Source organism: Manis pentadactyla, chromosome 8, assembly GCF_030020395.1.
Source record: "Manis pentadactyla isolate mManPen7 chromosome 8, mManPen7.hap1, whole genome shotgun sequence".
NCBI classification, from domain to species: domain Eukaryota; kingdom Metazoa; phylum Chordata; class Mammalia; order Pholidota; family Manidae; genus Manis; species Manis pentadactyla.
This window is the reverse complement of record NC_080026.1, coordinates 90,245,930-90,269,755: the sequence shown is the minus strand read 5'-3', so window position 1 is coordinate 90,269,755 and position 23,826 is coordinate 90,245,930. Positions and strand designations below refer to the sequence as shown.

At 37.5% G+C, this 23,826-nt stretch overlaps 1 protein-coding gene across 2 annotated transcripts in view; it reads right to left on the bottom strand.

The window, feature by feature from the left end:
* TET1 (tet methylcytosine dioxygenase 1) overlaps window positions 1-23,826 on the bottom strand; it is a 133,922-nt gene that overhangs the window by 104,103 nt on the left and 5,993 nt on the right. For both annotated transcript variants that reach the window (XM_036923984.2, XM_057505924.1), the window contains exon 2: window positions 20,593-22,607. In XM_036923984.2, the coding sequence (XP_036779879.2) occupies window positions 20,593-22,485 (1,893 nt within the window). In that variant the 5' untranslated portion in view covers window positions 22,486-22,607. The remainder of the gene's footprint in view (window positions 1-20,592; window positions 22,608-23,826) is intronic.

The following is a 23,826-nucleotide window of genomic DNA, read 5'->3' as shown; positions in this document are numbered from 1 at the left end:
ACAACTACTCCTAAAAGAGACACCAGTAGATGCAGTACAAAAGCCAGGATACATCTACATCTGTGAGAACTCAGCATCACACAAAGGGGATAAGATACAAGCTGCGGCCACGCGGGACCCAAACGCTGCCCCACCCCAGAACCCGGCAGGAAGAAAGGAGTCGGAACGGGAGGGGGTGGGGGGGTGAAAGCCCAGGACTGCTAAACAACCAGCTCTAGAAATTCACACCTGGAACGCAGACACAAGGTGCACGGGGTGCTGGATATTAGAGAAACGGAAAAGCAAAACCTGTGGACAGGTCCCTGCAACTGGCGCCCCTGAGACAAAAAAGAAAAGCGAGTGCTTTCTGCAAGTCTTAAAGAGACAGGGACCCCATAGCTGGACAATGTCGTCCTCGTCCCGGCACACTTAGCCAGTACCTGGGAATCCTGGGGAAACTCAGGCGCCCTAAACCCTGGGGAGGCAGCACAGCTCTGAAGCCCCTCACAGCACTAAGTAGCCTGCCAGTCATTCTTCCAACTGGTGCGGACCCCGACACACCAGCCCAGTAGCTGGAGAGTGGCAGCGCATGCCAGGGGTGGCGGCACCGGAAGGGACCGGGAGCAGATCGTGTGCGCCAACGGCGCCAGAGGGGACCAGGAGAGGCTTGTGCGAGCCCACAGCAGCGCGACCGAACAGCTCAGCCCGGGTGTGGCTCGTGTGCACCGGCAGCAGGGGAGCCAGAGGAGCCCGGTAGAGGCCCGTGTGGGAGAGCCCTGCATGCACCTGCAGTGGAGCCAGAGGGAGCAGGTGTGCTCCCAGCAGCCAACCGGAATCCCAGCCCAACACACAGCCACCCAGGCCAGACCCAAAGGCCACTATTGGTACACAGCTGCCCGGCAAGGCTGCCGCTATTGTGGAGGAGTGCACCTGGGGTGCCTGCCACTCCCTACAGGGCTCCACGCGGCTCTAATGGAGACCCCGTCCACAGCAGCTTAGGGGACTAACCCGGTGGCTGCTCCAGGAGTGCGGGTAACCAACACAAGTAGCGGAGAAGGGCAAGGCATCTAGCAAGCAGGAAAGGACTTTCTTCTCCCAGCTGACACACCTGCAACCTGCCTACAGCCACCGCTATCACCATGAAAAGGCAAAAAAATTTAGTCCAGTCCAAAATAGTTCAGACAACTCCTGAAAGAGGATCTGCAGAGACAGACCTAACAAGTCTCCCTGAAAAAGAATTCAAAATAAAAGTCATATACATGCTGACAGAGCTGCAGAGAAATATACAAGAGCTAAGGGATGACGTCCGGAGGGAGATTACAGAAATGAAACAATCTCTGGAAGGATTTATGAGCAGAATGTATAAGATGCAAGAGGCCATTGATGGAATAGATGAACCAGAGAACAGGAACGCATAGAAGCTGTCGCAGAGAGAGACAAAAGGATCTCCAGGAATGAAACAATATAAAGAGAACTGTGCAACCAATTCAAAGGAACAATATCCACATTATAGGGGTACCAGAAGAAGAAGAGAGAGAAAAAGGGATAGAAAGTGTCTTTGAAGAAATAATTGCTGAAAACTTGCCCAAACTGGGGGAGGAAATAGTTGCTCAGACTACGGAGGCACACAGAACTCCTGAGAGACAGGACCCAAAGAGGACAACACCAAGACACATAATAATTAAAATGGCAAAGATCAAGGACAAGGACAGAGTATGAAAGGCAGCCAGAGAGAGAAAAAAGGTCACCTACAAAGGAAAACCCATCAGGCTATCATCAGACTTCTCAACAGAAACCTTAAAGGCCAGAAGAGAACAGCATGATATATTTAACGCAATGAAACAGAAGGGCCTTGAACCAAGGATACTGTATCCAGCACGATTATCATTTAAATATGAAGGAGGGATTAAACAATTCCCAGACAAGCAAAAGTTGAGGGAATTTGCCTCCCATAAACCACCTCTACAGGGTATCTTAGAGGGACTGCTCTAGATGGGAGCACTCCTAAAAAGAGCACAGAACAAAACACCCAACATATGAAGAATGGAGGAGGAGGAAGATAATAAGGGAGAGAAATAATCATCAGAATGTGTTTATAATAGCTCAATAAGCAAGTTAAGTTAGACAGTAAGGTAGTAAAACAAGCTAACCTTGAACCTTTGGTAACCACGAATCTAAAGCCTGCAATAGCAATAAGTACATATCTTTCAATAATCACGCTAAATGTAAATGGACTGAATGCACTAATCAAAAGACACAGAATAATAGAATGGATAAAAAAGCAAGACCCATCTATATGCTGCTTACAAGAGACTCACCTCAAACCCAAAAACATGCACAGATTAAAAGTCAAGGGATGGAAAAAGACATTTCATGCAAACAACAGAGAGAAAAAGGCAGGTGTTGCAATACTAGTATCAGACAAAACAGACTTCAAAATTAAGAAAGTAACAAGAGATAAGGAATGACATTACATAACGATAAAGGGCTCAGTCCAACAAGAGGATGTAACCATTATAAACATATATGCACCCAATACAGGAGCACCAATATATGTGAAACAAATACTAACAGAATTAAAGGAGGAAATAGAATGCAATGCATTCATTTTGGGAGACTTTAACACACCACTCACTCCAAAGGACAGATCCACCAGACAGAAAATAAGTAAGGACACAGAGGCACTGAACAACACACTAGAACAGATGGACCTAACAGACATCTATAGAACTCTACATCCAAAAGTGACAGGACACACATTCTTCTCAAGTGCACATGGAACATTCTCCAGAATAGACCACATACTAGGCCACAAAAAGAGCCTCAGTAAATTCCAAAAGACTGAAATCCTACCAACCAACTTTTCAGACCACAAAGGTATAAAATTAGAAATAAATTGTACAAAGCAAAAAGGTTCACAAACACATGGCGGCTTAACAACATGCTCCTAAATAATCAATAGATCAACGACCAAATTAAAATGGAGATCCAGCAACATGTGGAAACAAATGACAACAACAACACAAAGCCCCAACTTCTGTGGGACGCAGCAAAAGCAGTCTTAAGAGGAAAGCATATAGCAATCCAGGCATATTAAAGAAGGAAGAACAATCCCAAATGAACAGTCTAATGTCACCATTATCGAAATTGGAAAAAGAAGAACAAATGATGCCTAAGGTCAGCAGATGGAGGGACATAATAAAGATCAGAGAAGAAATAAATAAAATTAAGAAGTATAAAACAATAGAAAAAATCAATGAAAACAAGAGCTGCTTCTTCGAGAAAATAAACAAAATAGATAAGCCTCTAGCCAGACATATTAAGAGAAAAAGAAAGTCAACACACATCAACAGAATCAGAAACAAGAAAGGAAAAATCATGATGGACCCCACAGAAATACAAAGAATTATTAGAGAATACTATGAAAACCTATATGCTAACAAGCTGGAAAACCTAGGAGAAATGGACAACTTCCTAGAAAAATACAACCTTCCAAGGCTAACCCAGAAAGAAACAGAAAATCTAAACAGACCAATTACCAGCAACGAAATTGAATCAGTAATCAAAAAACTACCCAAGAACAAAACCCCCGGGCCACATGGATTTACCTCAGAATTTTATCAAACATACAAAGAAGACATAATACCCATTCTCCTTAAAGTTTTCCAAAAAATAGAAGAGGAGGGAATACTCCCAAACTCATTCTATGAAGCCAACTTCACCCTAATACCAAAACCAGGCAAAGACCCTACCAAAAAAGAAAGCTACAGACCAATATCACTGATGAACGTAGATGCAAAAATACTCAACAAAATATTAGCAAACCGAATTCAAAAGTACCTCAAGAGCATCATACACCACGACCAAGTGGGATTCATCCCAGGGATGCAAGGATGGTACAAAATTCGAAAATCTATCAATATCATCCACCACATCAACAAAAAGAAGGACAAAAATCACACAATAATCTCCATAGATGCTGAAAAAGCATTCGACAAAATTCAACATCCATTCATGATAAAAACTCTCAACAAAATGGGCATAGAGGGCAAGTACCTCAACATAATAAAGGCCATATATGATAAACCCACAGCTAACATCATACTGAACAGTGAGAGGCTGAAAGCTTTTCCTCTGAGATTGGGAACAAGACAGGGATGCCCACTATCCCCACTGTTATTCAACATACTACTGGAGGTCCTAGCCACAGCAATCAGAAATACAAGGAATCCAGATTGGTAAAGAAGACTTCAAACTGTCACTATTTGCAAATGACATGATATTGTGCATAAAAAACCCTAAATACTCCACTGCAAACTACTAGAACTAATATCTGAATTCAGCAAAGTTGCAGGATACAAAATTAATACACAGAAATCTGTAGCTTTCCAATACACTAACAATGAACTAATAGAAAGAGAAATCACAAAAACAATTCCATTCACAATAGCATCAAAAAGAATAAAATACCTAGGAATAAACCTAACCAAGGAAGTGAAAGACCTATACCCTTAAAACTACAAGACACTCTTAAGAGAAATTAAAGAGGACACTAACAAATGGAAACTCATCCCATGCTCCTGGCTAGGAAGAATTAATATCATCAAAATGGCCATCCTGCCCAAAGCAATACACAGATTCGATGCAATCTCTATCAAATTACCAACAGCATTCTTCAATGAACTGGAACAAATTGTTCAAAAATTCACATGGAACTGCCAAAGACCCCGAATAGCCAAAGCAATCCTGAGAAGGAAGAATAAAGTGGGGGGGATCTTCCTCCCCAATGTCAAGCTCTACTACAAAGCCACAGTAATCAAGACAATTTGGTACACTCACAAGAACAGAGCCACCACAGACCAGTGGAACAGAATAGAGACTCCAGGCATTAACCCAAACATATATGGCCAATTAATATACGATAAAGGAGCCATGGACGTACAATGGGGAAATGACAGTCTCTTCAACAGATGGTGCTGGCAAAACTGGACAGCTAAATGTAAAAGAATGAAACTGGATAACTGTCTAACCCCATAAACAAAAGTAAATTCGAAATGGAACAAAGACCTGAATGTAAGTCATGAAACCATAAACTCTTAGAAAAAAAACATAGGCAAAAATCTCTTGGACATAAACATGAGTGTCTTCTTCATGAACATATCTCCCCGGGCAAGGGAAATAAAGGCAAAAATGAACAAGTGGGACTATATCAAGCTGAAAAGCTTCTGTACAGCAAAGGACCCCATCAACAGAACAAAAAGGTATCCTGCAGTATGGGAGAATATATTCATAAATGACAGATCCGATAAAGGATTGACATCCAAAATATATAAAGAGTGCACACACCTCAACAAACAAAAATCAAAAAATCCAATTAAAAAACGGGAAGAGGAGCTGAATAGACAGTTCTCTAAAGAAGAAATGCAGATGGCCAACAGGCACATGAAAAGATGCTCCATATGGCTAATCATCAGAGAAATGCAAATGAAAACCACAATGAGATATCACCTCATACCAGTAAGGATCGCCATCATCGAAAAGACAAACAACAACAAATGTTGGTGAGGTTGTGGAGAAAGGGGAACCCTCCTACACTGCTGGTGGGAATGTAAATTAGTTCAACCATTGTGGAAAGCAGTATGGAGGTTCCTCAAATGCTCAAAATAGAAATACCATTCGACCCAGGAATCTACTTCTAGGAATTTACCCTAAGAATGCAGCACTCCAGTTTGAAAAAGACAGATGCACCCCTATGTTTATCGCTGCACTATTTACAATAGCCAAGAAATGGAAGCTATCTAAATGTCCATCAGTAGATGAATGGATAAAGAAGAGGTGGTACATATACACAATGGAATATTACTCAGCCATAAGAAGAAAATAGATCCGACCATTTGCAACAATATGGATGGAGCTAGAGGGTATTATGCTCAGTGAAATAAGCCAGGTGGAGAAAGACAAGTACCAAATGATTTCACTCATATGTGGAGTATAAGAACAAAGGAAAACTGAAGGAACAAAACAGCAGCAGAAGCACAGAACCCAAGAATGGACTAATACTTACCAAAGGGAAAGGGACTGGGGAGGATGGGTGGGAAGGGAGGGATAAGGGGGGGAAAAAGAAAGAGGGCATTATGATTAGCATGTATAGTGCATGGGGGGGCACGAGGAGGGCTGTGCAACACAGAGAAGACAAGTAGTGATTCTACAGCATCTTACTATGCTGATGGACAGTGACTGTGAAGGGGTAGGTGGGAGGGACTTGGTGAAGGGGAGAGCCTAGTAAACATAATGTTCTTCATGTAATTGTAGATTAATGATATCAATATATATACACAACTTTCACTTCCAGTGATACTAGAATTGATAATTTAGAACAACCCACCTGCTGAAAGCAATTAGAAAAGGTACCTAAAATGTAAAAACATGTGCTTGGAGGTACAGTAGTGAAAAATATCATGATAGTATAGAACTACCAGACCAGATCATAAGGAAATGAGGTCCAGGGATGGTAACAATATATTAGGTAAAACTTAAACATGGAGGGAAAGAGCTAAAAAGTTGGTTGAAGAGAAATGTAACCTTGAAATTAAAATACAGAAGGAGTAGAATTGGCAAACTCAAAGAGTTTCAATACTTGATTCATGTCAAAAACTTACTTTTGCAAAATGAACCTGTAAGATTCTTACACAGCATCTTTTTCGCAGGTTTGAAAGATAGCAGCAATGAATAACTTTAACATGATTATCTTCAATCAGTCTCTCTCCTGGTTCCACTCCACTCCACCCTCCAGGTTCTTCACATTTTGCTTGTTGCCCTCAGGGCTATGGTGATTAAATCGGGTACATACCAACTAAACCAAAGGTTCTAATCCAGATCAACTGTGTGGTCTTAGACAAGTTACTTCATTAGCCTTCCTAGGCCTTAGAGTCTTACTTAATACACTGGGGGGAGAATGTTTATTTCTTAGGATTGTCCTAAGGATTAAGTGAGACAATGACCATGTCCCTGCATGATACAGTACTGGGAACTTAGTAAGTACTCAGTGCATAAGAGTTTTATTAGCCCCTTTCAGATATGAATGTTTACTACACACCAGTTCCACATCTATGATCAGTATCATTCAATTCAAGCAACAGTTGTTAGGAGGCTACCAAATGGCAGGCACTACAGAGGGAGGGAAACAAAGGGCAAGAAAAAAAAATCCTAACCTCTTCGATCAAGCCAGTGAAATTTCTACACAGTAAAAAGCAAAGTTCACTTACAACTTCAAATGCCAATATAAAAAGAAGACATTAAGCAGAGCAACAAAAGAAAAAAATAGATAAAATAGAATTGAAACTTCAGTGTTTCAAAGAACATATCAAAGAGTGTCAAGACAACTCTCAGAAAATATTTGCACACCACATACCGGATAAGAATCTAAAACTCAGAACATTTAAAGAATACTTGCAACTCAACAACAAAAAGACGACCCAATTTAAAAATGGACAAATGACTTTGCTGTGGTCTGATTGTGTTCCCGCAAAATTCCTATGTTGAAATCCCAATGCCCAATGTGATATTAGAATGTGGGGCCTTTGGGAAATGCGTAAGTCACAAGGGGGGAAACTTCATGAATGGGGTGAGTGGTCCAGAGAGATCTGTAGCTTCTTCCACTATGTGAGGACACAGTGAGAATGTACCAGCTATGAACTAGGGAGAAGGTCTTCATCATCTGGCCGTGCTGCTGCCTTGTTCTTGGACTTAGCCTTCAGAAGAACTCTGAGCAATAAATTTCTGTTGTTTATCAGCTACCCACCCGATCTATAGTATTTTGTTACTGAAACCAATATCAGGAGTAAGATATACCTGAATAGACCCTTCCCCAAAGGTATACAAATGATCAAAAAAACACATGAAAAGATGTTTGAAGTCATTAATCATTAGAGAAATGTAAATCAAAACCATCACGAGGTACCACTTTCACACTTACTAGGGTGGCAGTAATCAATAAGTCAGATAATAACAAGTTTGGGTAAGGGTATGGGGAAATTAGAACCCTGTACTAATCTAAAATGATACAGCTGTTTGGGAAACTAGTTTGGCAATTCTGGTAACTCTTAAACTTGAAGAGTTACAAAATGACCTAGCAATTCCACTCATAGGGATATACCCCAAATAACTGAAAACACATGTCTACACAAAAACCTGTATACATACATATTCACCACAGCATTATTTCTAACAGCCAAAAAGTGGAAACCCAAACTACATCAACTGATATTTACATAAAATGTGGTTTATTCATACAATGAAATGTTATTCAGCCATGAAAAGATATGAACTATTGACATATGTTATGACATGGATGAAACTAAAAAACGTTATGCTAAGTGAAAAGAAGCCGGACACACAAAAACACTAATACTGTATGATTCCATTTACATGAAATGTCCAGAATAGCAAATTCATACACACAAAGAGCAGATTAGTGGCTGCCAGGAGCTAGGGAGGGGAGAATGGAAAGTGCTCAGTTATACTGGGTTTCTTTTTAGGTTGATGAAAATGTTCTAGAATTAGATCGTGGGGATGGTTGCATAGCCTTGTAAAAACAGTAGACCACTGAACTGTACATTTTTAAAAGAGTGAATTTTACCGCATGTGAATTATATCACCATTTTTTTTAAAAAAGAAGAAACTGTTTAATGCTCCTTTATTGGAGTGGTAAGAGTGCCTCTAATACTTGCTAACCATGGGAAATGAAACACATTTTTAAAAGTGTTTTCTCTTTCCTAGTGTGCAAAATCAGAGTCCCAATCGATACTTACACCTAATGGGTCACTGTCAGGATCAAATATGGTAACATTAAGCCTTTGAGCACAATGTCTGGGCTATAGTATACCCTCAATAAATGTTCTTTTTTTTCCTTTTTCCTTTGTCAGCTTCTGTGTTTCACATCAAATAAGTTTAAATTTTGTTAAAATCTCATGTATCTTATTAGCAGTGAGAAAAAGAATTCCTTGGTGGTTCGTTCTTTAAAAAGAAAAAAGAGAAAAGTTAAACACTATTTTGTTTTGTTTTCCTTATTTTGTTGATTTTTGTTTTAAATCTCATAGTGCACTAGAAGGGTTCCTAGAAAATGGAATTAGCTGAATAAAAAAGTCAACTTAATTTTTATGTAGCCTAGTAGACAAATCTCCCTGCAATTCTGTATTAAATTCTAAACAAGTTACCTACTCCTGCAAGTATAAAACACACACACATGCACACACACACACACACACACACACACACACACACACACACACACACACACACACACACACACACACACATTTCTCTCTTAATTCTAAATCTAAACTATACCATCCAAAAATTCCATGGCTTGGATCAACTGTGAGCTTCCATTGTCTTGTCTTCCCACTTCCTCCTGCCTTGATCCTACATTTGCTCTTTAACAGAAAACTCACCACAAAATGGTATTGCATATGAAATATGATATGAAAATAAGCTGTGTAGTGTAAATGTCTAGGATACAGCAGAAACACCAAAACCCTCTCATTATACAAGGACAAGAAAATAACTGCGGCACCGCAGTCTCACTGGAAACCACAACTATAATTCTGTATCACATGGGTACAGTGAAACCAATTCATTCATAATACATCTTAATCCTTCGGCAGGAAAAGTACTTTGGTAGATACTGCAAAATGGTGTGTACTGCTTTCTTCTGAGGACTTCAGTTCTTTTCTTCTAAGTAACATGAATCAAGTGGCAAGAAGGAAATGGCTGAAAGTAATGAAATGAATATGCAAATCTCTTCAAAGATGTAACAGTAATCACCTGTTTAAGCAACAACAATGTAGGAGGCATTTTGCCAGACCCATGCTCCACATGGCCTCCCTGTTTCCTGGGTCTGACTGTCACAGTGTTACAAATAGATCCATTCTCGCACTAATGGCCAAGCAGGGGAATATCACAACCTCATAGTTTAACTGTTTTTCCTTAACCACAGGAACAGTTGTCAATTTCATTCTTTCAAAGTCTTAAAAAAATGGTGTGATTTCTTGTTTTTCTTCTGGGAAGTGGAACATGTGACTTATATTTCTGTGGAATCTAATAAAATCTATGGACCATCTCTCCAGAAAAATGTACACAAAAACTGTATTTGCATATTAATTTTGAGGGGTTGGGGTCACAGATGAGCACTGAAGCCCTCCTACATTAAAAACCTCTGATGTAGAAGTTCTATTGTTATGATTTCTGAAATATCGTATGAAAGATGAGTACTGGGATCATTTAAAGTAGGATCAAATTAGTCAGAAATTCTTGTCTAACAAGCAAAAAGCATGTGGAAACTTTAGCAGTACTAAAACAATAATATAATAATAGTAAGCTTAAAATTCTGTTCTTTCCATGGTGGCTAAAAATACATCAAATACCTAATCTGATCTGCCTAATATCCAGTTATTGGGAGGTATGCTGAAATGCTGGCTCAATCACCATCTTTGAGAGGGAACTAATATGTGTTTACTAAAAAAATTTAATAGATATTTTAGTTTCTCATTTTGGAAGAAGGAAGTGGATCTGAATTTCCAAAAAAATACCTACACTAGAAACTTGTGTTTTCTAAAAGTGGTAAAGACTTAGAAATCATTAGATAATAACTCATTAACAAAATACTAAATATTTTGGTTATGCTAATACTTTTAGCTTGAAATAAAGGGCTAATGATTCAAGAGTCAAGGAAATAATCAGAAATGGAAACCAAGATTTATACAAAAAGAGTTCAATACCATATGAAAAATTTTAAGAAACTGTAGCATCTAGGCATGAAAAATAATTTGGTAGTTATGTTCATTTACCTAAAAGAATACTATCACATATTTTTTAAATCTTTATGGATTAATGATTGTGCATTGAGCATTGACTCCCCTATACAGAATTTTATTGTCGTTAACAACCATTTGATGAATAAATATGAGAGATGCCCTCACAAAAAAAAAAAAAAAAAAAAGGACAGACTTCCAATGGTAAAATAAATTAGTAACCGGGATGTAATGTATAGCATAAGGAATATAGTCAAGATATTGTAACAGCTTGGTAGGGTGATAGCTGGAACCTAGAATTATGTATATAAATGTTTTATCACTGTGTTGTGCACTTGAAACTAATGTAATGTAATACTGTGCGTCAACCACCCTTAAATAAAAAATAATTATCTAAAAAAAAAAAATCTTTACAAATTTTTAGTTGCAAGGGAAAATGCTGATGATATACTGAGTGAAATAAGGAAAAGAAAAATCTACTTCATTTGACTTCAATTATGTTATTTTTTTAAATGCCAAAAAAATACTTGAATCAAGTAAGCCAAAATATTCATAGCATTGTCTCTAGGTAGTTTTAACTATATATAAAAAAATTGTAGTTCATTTTTTTCCTCCTTCTGAACTTTCTAAATGCAAATTAGATTACTCTGATGTATGTTTTAACTACTTTTTAAAGTAACACAGGCTCATTATGTAAAAATTCAAAGCACAAAGAAAATTAAAGCAAAAAGTTAAAGCCACATTATTTTCTAATACACCCCTCCTCCACCCAAAAAAATCCAATCCTCAGAGGTGGACACTTCCAACAGTTTGGTTTGGTAGGTATCCTTCTAGAATTGGCTTTTAAAACTCCATTTACAATTAGAAAAAGCAGACGGTTTTGAGCTTTCAAGAATTTAGAATTGTCCAAACTGCATCTTGAATCTTGATATACTCACAATCAACAAAATCGTAGTAATTTTAAACATAGGCAGCAGCTTTTAATACATATTTTTAAAGCACTCTGTACATTCCTAAAAACCTTATTCTCGGGTTCCCTACTTGAATTTCTGTTACAGATATCCCATGATCCTAATATCTTTGGTACTTGAAAATAACATGTATAGAATAAACCCAAAATATTTTGGAGTACTAGCTGCTAAGATGATATATTAAGTACATATAAGACATAATGAATGGTTTACTTTAAGAAGCACTTTAAGAAGCTTTAGTTTTCTTACATACTAAGAAACATTAGTATGTAAGCAATAGGCTGAATCTTATACTTTTTGATAAGACTTTATTCATTTTTTCATTCACTGAATCATCTGCTCAGCAAACATTTGTTGTGTAACTATTATGTGTAAGCCCCTAAATCCTGGGTTTGGGCCTTAGAAATAATTTAAACATTTCACTTCTAATCATTGCTCTCACCATGTACTGTTTTTTTTAAACAGTAACTCAGTATTAATGGGACATAATTAAATCAGAAAAAAAACAAAATTGCTCTTGTTGCTTTCATAGGAGACATGAAGAGCTGATGATAATTAGCCAAGACTTTCTGGATACTCATGACTTGAGCACTGAGTCCCATTATCAGTGTAATGACCTGAATTGCTTAGATTAGTCTGATTTATTTGCCAGTTGTATCTTATTTTAGTATGTATGATAATAATGTAAATAGCTAAGATCATGCCTTCTTGCCTTCCGGGTAACAGTTGTGCCATCCATCACAGGGCCACAGTTACCGGCTGCTGTGTAAGGAGAATGACCTTTGCAGCTTTGAAACCATCAATTCTTGAAATACTACTCTGGAATAAAAAAAAAACAAGTGACTGACCAAAAAAAAGAGATGTGGGGTTAAGCTCTGTAGCAAAATAAACACATACCATACTAGGGTGCTTACTATTATATAACAGTATCATTTGCATTATGCTTACCCTAGATAAAGGTGTTAGGCAGTTTCACACATTTTTCTTCCTGGGTAAGATGATATGCACAAAATGTCAGGGTAAGATTTGAACCATAAGGGACAAGAGTCCAGAAATGAACACCCACAGGTCAGAATCAATGGAGATCAGCAGGTTTTGTTTATACAGGGAGGTTTACACGTGCAAGGATCCTAGATGCCAAAGGCTGTTTTTCCTATGGGCAGCTCCTTGGTGAGGTATGGCTACTGAAGTCTCAAACAGTGACACAAAGAGATTCCTTAAAGGCACATTTAAGGACATATAGCATCTGCCCTCAATTGAAGGAGTTGGTAGCAGAAATTTGTTCCATATGCCACAGACAACATATGCCAAAAATGAGATCTGACTGAAAACACCAAAAAAAGCAGCGGCCAGAAGAGACCTATCCCATCTCACTCCCACTAAAATGGATCAAAGATAAGAAGTATGTCAAACAACTCTGAAATGACATCTCTGGAACTAGACTGTTATCACACTGCCCACAAAATAGTAGACAGTCACTGGTTCAATTTGTATCATAAAATACTATTTAACTTTTAGCATTTCAAGCACAAACTATGTAAGTAGTATTATTTTTCCAAGTAGGATTTGCATCAGCTACAAAGATAGCATTAGCATGGTAACAAGCAGCATATTTTATAATGTTATCTAGTACACTGTATTTAATTTAGCCAAACATAATAATCCTTTATTTACTATTTTGGGGGAAAAAATCAACATTAACTGGAGTAAGAGATTATTTAACTTTGGCAACCAACTCCTAAATTGCTCACTTAGTCATTCAATTAATGTTAATTAAATGCATGATACTATTCCAAAGTCATCAAGCTAGAGATATGTAAATTCAATACCCTGCCCTCAGAAACACCTAAAAACAACTGCATTTTCTTTTCTTTTCTTTTTATACACACTGAACATTATTTGTGAAAGTATAGCTTGGCAAAATTACCTACTCTTTATGTCTCTAAAAAGTCCCCTCCCATTTTTTAAATTTTTATCATTATTCAATAAATAGGATAAATGCATGTCTCAAAACGCTAAATTACAAATACATATGAGGTATACTTAGCCAAGAGCAAATTCCTAGATGACTATGAGTTATATAGTCTCTGGTTTTAATTATTTGTATTTCTGAATATGCAGAACAGTAAGCTGAACTAAACTTGGCAAAATAATAACATTTTATCTCTTGGCCAAAAGATCTCTCTGGGGAGACTATCTAACCACCTTGTACAATTAAAAGGAATTCTATCTTATTTTGGGAGACAAAAATGCAATCTATGACCAAAATAGGTAAATCAAAAATTGTTTTTACTTCTCCCACACATTAGCAGTTAACATTTTGAGAAACAGCATATGCCTTTGGGGGGCTAAGTATATTTTAGAGAAAAAAATTCTAACAGTTCTATTTCTAAGGTTTGTTTCATATAAGCACTAACAAAAAAATTAACAATTTAAAACTATAAATGTATTTTCTCTTTCTCACTCCAACTGTCAATAATAAGTAAAATAATTCTGATGTGAGGTACAAATACATGGAATATATTTGCTTACCAATATTCTTAGTTATCAAAGTAAATGGCCTTCAATCACTGATAATAGCATCAAATCAATATGAAAAAATTTTATTTCATAAACATCAAATACCTAGAAATAAAATGAATGAAATAACTATATGGAAAACTACAAAAATATCATTGAAAGAAATTAAATATGACATAAAGATATACCATGGTCATTAACTGGAAGATTCAATATTGTAAAAATGTCAATCCCTCCAAACTGATACACAGACTCAACAAAATCACAATAAAAATCCTAGCAGTTTTTGGTGGAAATTTACAAGCTGATTCAAAATTTTTCATGAAAACACAAAGAACCAAAAAAATAGCCTAAATCAGTATGGAAGAACAAAATTGAAGAACTTAAAATAACGAGTTACCAACACCAGTTATAAAGTATAGTAATGATAAAGAGTTTATCTTTAGCATTAGAATAGACAAAAAGGCCAACGTAACAGTCTACAAACAAATCCGGAATTATTCCATCATCTGATTTATGACAATATTGACACTGTTGCAGTGGGAAAGGTCGTTTCAGTAATGGTGCTTGTCAAGTATATGTCTATATGAAAAAGAATGAATTTTTACTCCTTTCTCACATCACTTGCAAAAGTCAATTCCAAATACACTGTACATCTAAATGTAAATGGTTTTAAAAACTAACTTTTTAAGAAGAAAGCAAAAGAGAACTTCATGATCTTGAAAATGGCAAGAAAAAAAAACAGGCAAAATTTTCTTTAACAGGACATAAAAAACTACCGTAAAGGAGATGATCAGTAAGTTGGACTACATTGAAAAGTTAAAAATTTCTATTCATTAAAGAACATAATTGAGTGAAAAGTTAAGTAATAGAATAAGTAAAGATATCTGCAATCATAATTCAACAAAGGATTTGTATCAACAAAACATAACTCTCAGAAACAAATAATGAAAATGCAGAAAACCCATTTTAAAAATGGACAAGACTTAGGAACTTCAAAGATCCTATTTAAATGGCTAAGAAGCATATGAGAAGTAGCTCAACGTCCTAAGTTACTGAGGAAATGCAATGTAGTGATGCCACTACACTTCCAACAAAATGATTAAAATAAAACAACAAAATATCCAAAATATCAAGCATTGGCAAGGATGTGAAACAAGTGGAACTCTTATAACACTGCTGATGAGTCTTAATTGGAAAAACCACAGCTATTTTGTGATATCTACCAAAGCTAAACATATGCATACCTTGTGACCCAGTAATCCTATTCCTAAAAATATATTCAAAATAATGTATACATATATTCACCAAGACATTCATGATAATGTCCATAGTAGCAATACTGTTCATTAATAACGGAGTGAATAAATGTATTGTGATATAGTAGTCATACATAGAGTGGACTACTATACTGCAATGAGAATAATCATAACTATAAGCAACATTACTGATGAACCTCATAAACATAACATTAAGCAAAAGAAACCAGAAATGAAAGAGTGGCAACTGTTTCTTGCTCTCTCAGAATGAACTTCCCTCAGAGAAGTGTCCCCTGTGCTCTCTTCTGCCTCTCTGCACTATTAGATGGGTAGGTCTATCTAGTGCCAGAGTTCAGTGTAACGACAACCAAATACATTCTTCAGAATAAGCTTTGTCAGTGATAAAGGCAATCTTTTGGGGGAGGGGGAGAGCAGGAGGAGACTAATTTCATCAAGTTTATGGGAATCTTGAAATAGAATATAAACAGAAACAGCAATTAAAACTATTTCAAATCAGTATAAGCACATTGAAGGATAAACATAGCATGTGTGAGTGTGTGTGTGTGAGAGACAGAGAGACAGAACTAATCAAGTAACTTTTGAAACACCACTGACATTTCAGTAACAATCATCACACCAATCACCAAGATCTTGGTTTCTAGGTATCATTCTTCACTAAAAGGAACCAAGTTTCCTTTGATAAATAACTGACTTGGGGTCTGGGGCAGGAGAGAAAGTAAAAACACCAGAAAATAATTACTCAGTGAATGGTTGAAGGCACCCCCTGACCAAATTTGGGACAAACTGAGCATAAAAATAATGAATAATGATAATAAAAGAGTATAAGCTACTGAATGCAATAAAAATCTACAAGTTCATACTGAAATAAATAAACAGGTAAGAAAGAAAAGCTCTTCCTCAGAGTTTAAAGCTAACTCATACACTTAGAAGAAATGATGGAAATCACCATTTGGCAACCATCAGGTAAAAATCACCAATGAATGCTAAAACCAGGGAGTGAAAGTTTGAGGGATAGTAGAATAGTTGCATAGTCTCGATCTCCCTACAGGATATTTATTAAGTACAAAGTGAGAAATACTGACTTTACAATGGAGAAATTATCAAAATTAAGATCACAAATAGTGGAACAAATTGACAGCATGTCTCCCCACCCCCGACAGGAAAGTATTTCTACAAAAATGTATAACCCAAATCCAGTAATAAGGAAACATTAGACAAACCCAAATTGAGTGACAAAATAAGTGATCTGCACTTTGCAAAAGTAGCAATGTCAGAGAAGACAAATACTGAGGAATTGTCCTAGAACAAAAACAGAAGAGTACATATTGTATGATTCCACTTATATCAAACTAGAAAATACAAACTAATGTATAAAGAAAGACAGTCTCTATTTTTCTTGCCTGAGGAGAAAGGGTACAGGGAGGGAAGGGGAGACTATGAAGTGGTACAAAGATAGATTTTGATTGTGATAATGGTTACACAGTGTGTATTTATGTCATACTTATCAAATTGTTTACTTGCAATATGTGCAGTTTATTATATGTCAATTATACCCCAATAAAGTTGTTTTTAAAACTTGAGGAACTGTTCCAGGGTAAAGGAAGCCAAAAGGGTATTTTCTTATGGAGGAAATATGATTAAGTCTGTGGATTAAATAATGGTTCTATGTTAATTTCCTAATTTTGTTAATAAAAAAAGAGAATAACCTTGTTTTTACTGGTATATATATATATATATATATATATATATATGTGGCTATATATAGGGATGATTATCATGTCTGTGAAAAACCTACTGTCAATTGGTTCAGAAAAAGAGAGACAGCAGAGACAGAGACGGGGGAGATAAAAAGATAAAGTAATATGATAAAATGCTACCATTTGGATGAAAGATATGCCAAATTCTCTGTACTACTTTTGCATCTTTCTGTAAATCTGAATTATATCAAAATGAAAGTTATTTTGTTAATGTTTTTAAATAAAGAATGTGGTGATTAGGTGGTTATGACCAATAGCCAAGGTAGTCATTCATCCATTCACAAATTCTGGTTTTTCCCACTGATGGAGCTGATGCCATGCTTGCCAGAGCAACTTCATACATATAAAACCAAGTGCAAGGGTTGTACGACACAGAGAAGACAAGTAGTGATTCTATAGCATCTTACTACACTGATGGACAGTGACTGTAATGGGGTATGTGGGGGGGACTTGGTGATGGGGGGAAGTCTAGTAAACATAATGTCCCTCATGTAATTGTAGATTAATGATACCAAAATAAAATAAAAATAAAACCAAGTGCAAGTATATAGCTGATCTAATCATCAGCTGATTTATAAAGCTGATGATTAGCGTTATAAATATATCGTCTTTCATTTAACTCACAAGGATTTATTTATCACCTCTCACTGTGCCAAACCTGGACAGGCACTAGAAAAGAGAAGTCCCCTGGTATGGAACCTGGGGAACACACACATATATAGTTGTGGCACAGGGAGGGGTGGGTGAATGGATGGAGTCTTGTCTGACAGGGAAAGGAAGGATATGTACCACAAGCATGAACACAGAGGCAGGAACATGCATGGTAAGCTTGGGGAAAATACGTAACTGAAACTTCAAGTATCATGTAAGGAGAAATGACAGCAAGACAGACGAGGTCAGTTGTGCCCAGATCTTGAAGGTCTTACATTGCATGGTAATGAATCTAAGCTTCATCTATCACTGGAAGGTACTGAAAGCTTCACTATTTTTGCTTTGAGTGAAATGTATCACACAGACAGATGAGCACTAAATGCATTTAAATAGGAGAATCAGGGTCTTAGAAAGAAAATTTGAACTGCACATAGGGAGGGCTTGTTGTTCAACATCCCGACTCCGCTGCTAGCTGGTACACTCAAGATTATATCACATCCCCAGTGCACAACTCAAGAGTATAAGGGCAGTAAATATTTTCTGATAATTAAAAGAAAAATGGAATTGTCCCAATAAGAGCTAAATACCTCAATTATTGCAGTGGCCAAGGAAATGGAGAGGTAGGAGTGCTCAGATCTTGTAGAACAAGAGAAATCAGTAAGAGGGAGAGGAAGACATCAAAGATAACTGAATTTTCCATTTGCAGTAACCTTGCAGATTGTAAGTCATTGAACCATATAGGTAATTCAAGAGGAGGAGCAGGTTTAGGAAGAGAACACAGTTGTTCACACCTATCAGAGACAGAATACCTTTGGCCATGAAGTCATTTGGCAATCAGGAGCTTACAAGGGAGGTCTCCCTATTAAGGAAATGCTACAAAGTGTTTTAGATGTATGTTTGTAAACCATTAAGTTACACGCCAAATTTTGATCTACTACCACATGTGTGAAGTGGCTTGAGTAAAGATTACTCATTGCAGTAAGGTTTGTAATAACAAAATATTTTAGGAACACCTTAAATGCCCATGACTACATGATTGGTTCAATATTTAATCTCGTTTGCAATGGGTAAAATAGGAAGTTAACATTTGTGGAGAGATAATTTAAGTCAAGAATGAAATAGGAAAAATTGATTGGATTTAAGTTCACAATACTTTCTCTCTGTTTTATTTTTTACCTATGCACCCATCCCTCTACCCTCCCAATGCTTTTAAATTTATCTATTCTACTATACCTGTATTTGTAGTAGATACAAAATAAATATAACTTCAACTGCATGATTTAAAAATCATAAAATACCATAGTTGACAGTGTTTTAAAGGTCTGAAAAACAAGTCTGAGCATTAACTAAGCTCCTAAGTTCCTTTAAATGAAGTCTAAGTCAATCAATACTTTTAATACCTTAGTTTCATAAACTGCAATAAGAACTAATGTTTATTATCACTTAGGAGTTTACAAACCAGTTTCAATTTCTGATTATCATTTAATCCCAACACCCCTGTGAAATATGTAGAGCAGGTAGAAAGGACCTGCTAAAAGCTGAGACCAAAGCTTTATTATTGTTATACCTCCAAGGCAGAGTTTGAAAATTAAGGATACATGCAGTCTTATTCTTTCAAAAGAAAAGAAGTTTAGTCCTTGTGGTTTCTCAGGCTGCAAGGGAATTAATGGATTTGTAACACTCTTAATTTTTAACTCTGTAACTTCCAAAAATGACATACAACTAGCCAAAATGAGGCATAGCGGAAATCTTTGCAAAACATTTCATACAATTTCCCTATGTCGTCATCAAATTCTATAATGGAAAAACTTCATGTTCTAGTTTTCTGAGACATTCTAAAAATAAGCTAATGCAATAGAAATACCATTTGACCCAGGAATTCCACTCCTAGGAATTTACCTTAATTAAGAGTGCAGCAGCCCAGTTTGAAAAAGACATATGCACCCCTGTGTTTATCGCAGCACTATTTACAATAGCCAAGAAATGGAAGCAACCTAAGTGTCCAGCAGTAGATGAATGGATAAAAAAGAGGTGGTACATATACACAATGGAATATTATTCAGCCATAAGAAGAAAACAAATCCTACCATTTGCAACAACATGGATGGAGCTAGAGGGTATTATGCTCAGTGAAATAAGCCAGGCAGAGAAAGACAAGTATCAAATGATTTCACTCCTCTGTGGAGTATAAGAATAAAGAAAAACCTGAAGGAACAAAACAACAGCAGACTCATAGAACCCAAGAATGGACTAACAGTTACCAAAGGGAAAGGGACTGGGGAGGATGGGTGGGAAGGGAGGGATAAGGGGAAAAAGGGGCATTATGATGATTAGCACACATAATGTAGGGGGGGCATCAGGAACACAGTATATAGCAACCATAATGTTGTTCATGTAAGTGTATATATTAAGGATACAATCAATCAATCAATCAATAAAAATAAAAATAAAAATAAGCTAATGCATCACTGCACAAAACATAGTTCAGGCCGATTCACAATTCTTATAGATAAAGCAACATTTTACCGAAGTGAAAGGATGTAATACTGAAGCCAACTGTCTTGGAAAGGATGACTCCACTAAGTCTCAAAAGGGTCTCCCAGCACTGTGGGTATTTACTTACCTCCAAAGGCACAATGACAGATGGTTTCTTTTTCAGTTCCTCACATTTCCTCTTCTTACAGATCTGATGGCTGTTCTTTCTGTTCTTGCAGTAAGTACATTCACCACAGTTAGTCTTCTGCTGGCAGGGTTCACAGACCCCACATCGCTTTCGTTTCTTCTTTTCCAAAGTAGGTAGCAAAGTTGTATAGGAAGAAGAGGTACTAGCAAGTGACACTGGCCTAGACACCACTGTGGTGTTGTCAACCATGCTGGCCATGCTAATCTGTGAGCTCCCTCCTCCTGATTTGCTGGGACCCACCAGGGAGAGTTGAGTAATGTCCTGTGAAGCATGATAGAATCCTCTCGCAGGGGCTAATGTGAACCCTTGGGTGTTAGCTGGCAGAAAGCACCTATGAACCTGCTTCTCATTTTCAGTATTGCTTAGAGCCATTACTGGAGGTACAGAACTTATCTCTGAATTGGATGATAGTTGAGGAATGTGATCTAAGCCCAAAGGCAAAATCTGCATAGGGCCCTGGACCTCAAGCCCATGTGAAACAGTGCTCTGGGCCTCAGGCCATTCTGGAAGAGCATTATAGGTAACAGTTGGGTTTAGAGGAGCAGGAGGAAAGATAGGTGGATCTGAGGCAGTACCAGCACCCATACCAAGGATTTGTTGATCCAGGATAGCACCAAAGACCTCGGCTTGGACTGGAAGAGCACCAGGAACTTCTGATGAGTCTGGGGTCTCACCCAGAGCCTCTCCATGAACTGGGTTAGCACCATGAACTTTCCATTGCTGTGGGACAGCACTAAAGGCCTGTCCTAGGACAGGGAAAGTATCAGGACGTTCCTTATCTGGGGTAGCTTTGAGTACCTCTTGATCTGGTTTAGCACCAAGAGTTTGTTGTTCTGAGCCTCCCAAGAGGAGTTTCATTAATGAGGTAGAATATATGGGTCCACCAATAGACAAACAGTTTCTAAGGTCCAATTCAGGTATAACCTTATTAAAGCTGGAGGTGGGGCAGCAATCATACTCTCTTTTGTTGGGATCCAGGTAAGAATCGGATAGCTTAAGAGATTCTACTCGTGAACCCAAATCTTCTAACTGAATGTTGGGGTTTCCTTCAGAGGTAACCTTGAAGGCTGCTCTTTGGAGCAAAGGAGCACAGAGAGTGTCCTGAGCAAATATTCTAAGGGAATCGCTGATATCATTCAATGTCTCTTTAGAGAATAGTCCTTTACCACCACGCGTACCTTCCAAGGACCCAGAAAGGATCTCTGCAGAAGGGCCATTGTGAGTAGAAATACTTATTTTGGGATCCTCTGCCTTTTGGGACCAAGACTGAGTTTGCTCTTGGCTCCCACCTTTAATTAAAGATGGATTTTGTGTGCCAATTAGATTCTCTATGTCAGGAGGGATCAGGGGGTCTTGCACTGGGGCTGGATTGTTTTCTGAGTACTTTATTGCCATGTTAGTAACTGCCTTACAATCATACTCATGTTGCTTTTCTAAATTCTTAGGAGGTGGAACTTTCTTGGCTTTGGTTATGACCACTGGAGGCTGGGAGAGTCGCCTGCTAAGAGAGGTGCTTCGGAGAGCCATTGTAAACCCATTGCAAGTTAAGGACTCTGGGTTCTGAAAAAGAACCTCAGTCCTATCCAAATTCATTCGTGCTGCTCCAGCTCTTGTCAGAAGGCTTCTGACCGGCACAAGGGGTTTGTGTTCCGTTTTTTTCTTAACATCTCTTTCTTGAATTAATTGCTTTAATTTTCCAGGGCTTACAGTCTTGACTGATGCCACATTTTTGTTGGCTGGCTTGGCTGTCTTCTTCAGGGGACTGTTTTTCTTTTTGTTTACATCTTCCCTCTTGACTAATCTGGACGGCCTCGCATGGCGGGATCGAGACATAGCTAAAGAGTAGGAAAAAATGAATAGGCACAGGGAACAGAGTCATTGGTCCTTTGGAAAGTCTCACTTCTGAGGAGAATCTGGGTGCACCATGGTCAAGCTCAGCTGTACAAGGTTTTGGTCTGAAATAACAAAAAAAAATTGGAAGTAAGTCTTTTTCCTATGTGCTTTCCCATCTGAAATAGAATATTTACTAGCAATTACTAATCAAAATTAGGGAACTGAGAATGTTCACTGCAAAAGAAAAATAGACACAAAAAATACTAGTGAGTCCCTTAAAAGCAGGATTCACAAATAAAGCTCCTTTAATAACTGTGACAACTGATTTAGTTGATACAAAGTTCTTTGAATAAGGTAAGCATGTGTGTTTCTTTACTTTAGAAACCACAGCTATTATAATTTCATGTATTTTAAAGCTCAAATCCCAATCTTTACAAATTTAGATACTTAGAAAATTATCTTTTAATCCCTTTCCTCAGCACATCACCACTCAGGCAGAGGTACCATCTGTTTAGAGTGAAAAGCTGATACAGCCAGAGGAAGAAGTGGTTTATGTAATCCAAGAAACTGTACTTCTTGGAGACCCAATAATAGTAATACAACTTTCTAATTAATTATCAACAAATTTTGAGCTTTACACATGCACAAAAAATGGCATAAAATCTTGGGATTTAGTATTGACAGACTAGGTTACAAATAAGACTCAGGGGTCTAATGAATATCTGTTGAGTACCTACTATGTATAAGGAAGGCATTGTGGTGGGCACTGCCCACACCCAGAAATGATGTCCCTCTTTCTTTCTTTCACCTGACTTAATCCAAAGACTGCTGATTCTAAAATCCCTTCTACCAAGGGTCCCAAAAGTCTCATGATGAATGCGTAGGCAAGGAAATTGGAAATAAAGAGAAAATAAGATAGTTAGAACAGTAAAGCACACTAGGCAAGCAACTGTATTTGAAAGACAACCAAGAAAAGAGGAGAAAATGAAAGGGGTCTGACAAAGAGCCAGCATCGGTTGCCTTTTTGTCTCAGGTTGCCTACCCTGACCCAAAATGAGACCAAGATATGAGCAAGAATGAAGCTCCTCATACAAAAGGTCACAGAATGAAAATAGGACAATGGACAGGGTGAGGATCCTTTAACAGTTGACAAGTTGTTAGATTTGTAAAGCACAATGCAGAATGATTACCAAAAACTGGTCTGCAGCCAGGTGATCAATAGTCTGTGGCAAAATGAGAAAAAAATTGAGGCAGAGTAAAGTTTTTCATAAAGTTGAATTTATTCATTTTAAACAATGCTCCTTTATTCTGAAATTATGCCTTCCTGTTTTCTATCATTCA